This window comes from Sorex araneus, chromosome 7 (assembly GCF_027595985.1).
Source record: "Sorex araneus isolate mSorAra2 chromosome 7, mSorAra2.pri, whole genome shotgun sequence".
Classification (NCBI taxonomy): domain Eukaryota; kingdom Metazoa; phylum Chordata; class Mammalia; order Eulipotyphla; family Soricidae; genus Sorex; species Sorex araneus.
The window spans coordinates 47,908,545-47,914,447 of record NC_073308.1 but is presented as its reverse complement, the minus strand read 5'-3'; the positions used below and the strand labels follow the sequence as shown (position 1 = coordinate 47,914,447).

Genomic DNA, 5,903 nt, shown 5'->3' with positions numbered 1-5,903 from the left:
GCATTGAGAAACGGAATTCCCTCTGTTATGTGACATCACACACAGGGTAACTGCAGTAAGAGAAAGGACATCAAACAGAGAACTAGATAGAGAATTCAGAAGTAATGTAATAAATGACATGTATTTTCTCACACTCCATTCTCTAAAATTACTAGCAATGCTTCACTTAGTTCATGGGGTTTGAAAATAATACATTTAGTGTGATCTTTTAAAGAAAATAAATTGAGCTGAGGAAGTGTACCAAGGCTTGATTTACCTGCTTTGCACCTGGAAGTTCAGGTTTCACCCTGGCACTTCAAGGCCCTAAGCACTTCTGGAAGTGAGTCCTGAGAGTGGGTTACTTAGTAGTCCCTTGGCATATGTGGTCCCCAAATCAAAAACAAATTAATAAATCCTTCAAAAGGGTTACTACAGTTCTAGAATCCATTATATATTAATGGCACATTCATGAATAATGAATGCTAAATAAAATTTTTAGTTTAACATTAAAATCAATGTAACTTTTAAATCAATTTCATAACAGTTGTTCAACAACTTCCATCATATAGCTACATTTATTTTAAGTAAAATGAGTCATAAAATATTCTTCTGGGAGAATTGTAAAACATTATTACTATAAAGTATTTGTGATTTGAGGAAGGAAGGAAGGAAGGAAGGAAGGAAGGAAGGAAGGAAGGAAGGAAGGAAGGAAGGAAGGAAGGAAGGAAGGAAGGAAGGAAGGAAGAGAAGAAGAGAAAAACTTGAGGCACATTGGGTTGAATGAAGAGTCTTTCAGGGAAATGTTTCAGAAAATAAGCAGTGAGGTGCTCTTAAATGACAAGAGTGACCCAGCCAATGCCAGAGGTAGGGTTGAGGTTTGCTTAAACAAGAAACAGATGGTGCCAGATCTATAGTATAGCGGTTAGTTAGGGTGCTTGCATACAGTCAACCTGGGTTCTATTCCCTGTACCCAATATGGTCCCCTAGGCCCTGCCAGGAGTGATCCCTGAGCTCAGAGCTAGGAGTAAGTCCTGAGCACTGCTGGGTGTGGCCCACAAGCAAACAAACAAAAAAACAAAAACAAAAAACAAAAAAGAATAACAGACACGCATGCATATATTCCACCTCCACCCTTAAACATGCAGATTGAGAGAGGGAGAGACAAAGAGACAGACAGAGAATTGACTTCTTTTACACTTTACCAGGTCCAGAGACAGAGAAAATTCAGCAACATGGTTAGGTAAATAAAACAAAGCCCTCACTGCTTCAGAGATCAAGTGTCATGTTATATTAACTGTCAGTGATTATTTAGCTCTTTTCTTTTTGGCTCCTTGGGTGATACCCAGCAATGCTCAGGGGTTACTCCTGGCTCTGATGGTGGTTCTCAGAGGACCATGTGGGATGCTGAGGAGCAAATCTGGGTTGGCCATAGTAGCACTGTAGCACTCTCGTCCTGCTGTCCATCGATTTGCTCAAGTGGGCACCAGTAACGTCTCCATTGTAAGACTTGTTGTTACTGTTTTTTGGCATATCAAATATGCCACAGTTACCTTGCCAGTCTCTGCCATGTGGGCAGGATACTCTTGGTAGCTTGCCAGGCTCTCCAAGAGGGACAGAGAAATCAAACTCGGGCAAACACCCTACCTGCTGTTTTATGGCTCCAGCCCAGGGTTGGCCGTATACAAGACAAATGCCCTACCCACCGTATCACTCCAGCCCCACACTGTGAGTGATTATTTAATATAAGCAATATAGATCCTAAGGGCACACTCTCCAGCAACAACGGATCAATCCCAGGCTTTGAAACATAATAGACTTTTCTCTGTTGGAGTTGGCAATTTTCTGGGTCAGTCATCCTCATTAACTTAAATAAAATGTGTTCAACAAAGCTCTGGTGTCTTCTAGTGCATACTTTCTAGGAGTGGAATCAAAATTGGGGATACTTTTTGAAAAGTGACTAGAGTTAGGATCTCCCAACTCTTAGACTGATTTGTCATAATGCCCCCTCAATTTTTCTCTTTGCCTTTTTCTTATAAGTAGCAAGAAGAAACCCAGGTTACACTTTTCGCCATTTGTTTGAACATCTCAATTGAAGATATACGTTTCTCAAAGTTCTGATTTCCACACAACTGTTGGACAACAATAAGCTATCATTTCTGTCACTCTATAAAAAGAATCTCCATTCTTCCAGTATCAAATAATATTTCTTATCTTCTTTCAGCCCATAAGTACCTATAACTTCCATTTTCAATCTGTATTCTCCTGAGCGTGAAACCTGAGTTTGTTCGTTATAAATTTATATTATCTTGCAAGTTTCCATTTAATTGGTTTATGCTATGATATGCACTGTGGGAAGAATAGAGAAACACAATATATGGGGCAGGAAAAATAATAGTATTGATGGAACTTACTTTTTTTTTTTTGCTTTTTGGGTCACACCCAGTGATGCACAGGGGTTACTCCTGGCTCTGCACTCAGGAATTACCCCTGGCAGTGCTCAGGGGACCATATGGGATGCTGGGAATCGAATCCGGGTCAGCCGCGTGCAAAGCAAACCCCCTACCCGCTGTACTATCGCTCCAACCCCTTGATGGAACTTACTTTAAAACACAAATTGCTGCACATTGACTGGGTTAACTGCCCTAGATTAGGTAACTGAAAAAATTAATATTTTTGACTCATCTTCACACTTCAGCTCATAAATAATTGTTACTGAGACTTTGAGCTCAAGTTAAATCAGTAAATTTTAAGTCTGGCAACTAACACTGTTAAGTCCTTACCTATGTCTATGTTTATCCGAATTGGATTAAGGAATATCTACCATGAATTTTGCCAGGTTGCTGCTTGCGAGGGGTCACCTTTCTCCCACTGTTGCTGGCCTTAAAGAAAGTCTGGGAAGAAGTGCACAGAGCAGGAGCATAGGTAACAGGAGTGGGAAAGCCATGATTTAGTTACAAAGCAATACCCACAGGTTTTGATCCTGGGTGGACTGGTTAAGTTTACAGAATAAGGGATCCAACGATGCTTCCATGAATTTCTGCATGTGCATTTAGGTAAATAAATGGTGGATTCATCACAGAGATGAGGAAACTAAGCATTTTTTGTTTTGGTTATTAAAGTTGCACATACTGTTGGCTGCCAATTAGAAGATAACATTTACATCTGAGAGGAAAAATAATTCCAAAGGCCTCCAGGAAGCACTTCAGACTCAGAAGCATATGGAGCCAGCTACCCTTCTATGTGGAAAGAGAGTGAACCTGCTGTATGGATTGTGGCCTCAGTTTCTTCTCCAGTAAGTATGCAAATAAAAACATTGGGAAGATGGAGAAGATGAAAGGAGGATTTCAATTGTGAAGACTAGATTTCTGCATAGTAACACAATTTCAGAGTTTATCTGGCCCATTTAGTCAGAAAATCACTGCTCCCAATGATCATACTTGTAACATCCTATCAGCTCCAGTTTTGTATCCTTCCTCTCCTCCCTCTAATCTTTGTTGGGTGCGTCCCAAAGCTCCACCCACTCAACTCTATATAAATGGCCTGTCTGCAGAAGAAAGCCCAAAAAGAAGTTGTCAGTAGGCTACAGATCTTTGCAGGGATATCCACTTTGCGAGGAGACCATCATCACAAAGCCAAGCTGACCAAGTCAACAATCCCAGTAAGTAGCGATCAATATGGTGATACATAGCAGACATGGGGATCCCAGAGCATAACACTCAGAATGATCTTAGTGCCTGGTTTTTGTTTGAGTTGAGTTTATACCCACTACTAAATGGAACCCATTATCTTTAACTTAGAGTTGGTCTTTGATTTTGATCCCATTATTTTGGTTTGAGGGTAGTCATTTGCTTATCCCCAAAGAATAGGTGACACAGCAGAAAACTTGCCCAGCCCTAGAGGTCATAATGGCTAAATGCACTCAGGGTTGATGAGTTGATGTGGTTGCTGGTGGTTTGGGAGGGAGGAAAAGACAATCAGTGGTTGTTTTGAATAGCAGGAAGCATGACCACTGGGAAGATGATACCTCTAATTACGTGCAGGGGCATATTATCATCCTCAGGGACACATTGTCATTCAGAGTCCTGACAGACTTCTGGTCAAGATCGTTGCTGAGCTTCACATCTCTTCAAATTTCCAACCACTGGCAATCGGCTCTTTGTGGTGAGTGGGATTTTCTGGGCACCTACCTTGATCCCTGTGGTCAGAGGTGTGGTAAATCATCGGAGACATCAAGAAGAGGAGAACATCCAAGGAGCAACCACCTTCTGAGAAAGTCCTTCCTGCACCTGAGGATGGAGGTGTTGGCAGCCCTGGCCACGCTGCAGGCAGAGCTCACCTGTCCCATCTGCCTGGACTACCTCAAAGACCCTGTCACTATCGACTGTGGGCACAACTTCTGTGGCTCCTGCATCCAGATGTCATGGGAGGACCTACAGGACACATTTCCTTGTCCCGTCTGCCATCACCCCTGCCCACAGAGGTGCTTTAGCGTCAACCCCCAGATGGCAACGCTGGTGAACATGGCCAAACTATTCCACAGCTCTAGGAGAGAGATGAGGCCAGAAAAGAAGCGCAGGTGTGAGGAGCACAATGAGGACCTGACTCTGTTCTGTGAGGATGACCAAGAACTGGTATGTCCCCAGAACACCCAGCCCCCTGAACTCCAAGACCACCATATGAGGCTTGTGGCAGAGGCTGCCACTGACCACAGACACGGGCTCAGTGGTTACAATGAGCCCCTAAAGAAGCAGATGGAAGAGGTGAAGAAACTAATTGTCTCTCAAGACAGGAACCTCCTGCAGCTGAGAGAGGAGGTGAGAAAGCAGAGGAGTCAGTTAGCCTCGGAATTTGAGTTCCTGAACCAGCTTATAGAAAATGAGCAAGAAGCTGCACTCTCCAGGTGGGTCGAAGAAGAGAAGGACTTCGAAAGGAAACTAAGTGCCAACCTCACTGCCATCTCTGAGCATATTTCTGTCTTGAAGGGTCTACGGAAAGAGGTGGCGGAGAGGAGCGTGCTGTCTCAAGGGATGGTGTTGAAACAGTTCAAGAGCTTCAAGCAGCGCTGTGAGAGCCTGGAGCCCCCAGTTCTGCAGACCCTGCACTTCAGCGATAAAGACTTTCACACTATGCCACTATACTTAACGCTGAGGAATATTATACAGAAATTCAGAGAAGAAGTCACTCTGGACCCCAAAACAGCACACCCTAGTCTGTGTGTGTCTGAAGACAGAAAGACTGTTAACTATGTGCAAGAAAGATCAAAAGATGATGGGAAAGTGAGAGAGTCTGATGATGCAGTGGTCCTGGGCTCTGAAGGATACAGTTCTGGCCGACATTACTGGGAGGTGCAGGTAGGTAACAAGACCGAGTGGGCCGTGGGGGTGTGCACAGACACCATTTCTGGCAAGGAGCAGCCACCCCTGTTGAATCAGAAGAGATCTTGGACCATCCAGCTACAGGATGGAAACTACTTGGCTGGAGGCTCTGTACCTGTCCTTGTCTCTGTGAAGAACAAACCCCAAAAGATTGGCATTTACCTGGACTATGAACTGGGCCAGATTTCCTTCTATGATGCTAGTGACAGGTCTCATATCTACTCTTTAACTGATACATTTTCTGATGTACTAAAGCCTTATTTCTGGGTGGGTTGGGATTCTACCCCTCTTATACTGTGTGAAGTAGAGATTCTATAGAAGCAACTGTGCTTTATTTTCATGAAAATAAAGTAAGTAGAAGACTGTTCTACTCTCAACGACTGCATGTTTTCAGAAATACTACTTTGACTTTAAACACACGAAGGGTTATTTTTTCCTTTTCCTTTTGCTTTTGTTTTATATTTTATCATCTTTTCTCAATATGGTTGCTAAAATTTTGATACTTGATGGCTATGAAGATAAACATGATGACATATGACTGTAGCAAAT

General features: G+C 42.9%; 1 protein-coding gene across 1 annotated transcript; it reads left to right on the top strand.

Moving 5' to 3' along the window:
• The first annotated feature begins 4,271 nt into the window (after positions 1–4,271).
• Positions 4,272–5,672, top strand: LOC101546758 (tripartite motif-containing protein 75-like). Its single transcript, XM_004619156.2, has one exon. The coding sequence runs from the start codon at positions 4,272–4,274 to the stop codon at positions 5,670–5,672; it is 1,401 nt and encodes a 466-aa protein (XP_004619213.2).
• Positions 5,673–5,903: the final 231 nt, after the last annotated feature.

What these genes read in the sequence shown, in the direction of transcription:
- LOC101546758 (XM_004619156.2), top strand. Translation starts at nt 4,272, where the DNA reads ATGGAGGTGTTGGCAGCCCTGGCCACGCTGCAGGCAGAGCTCACCTGT.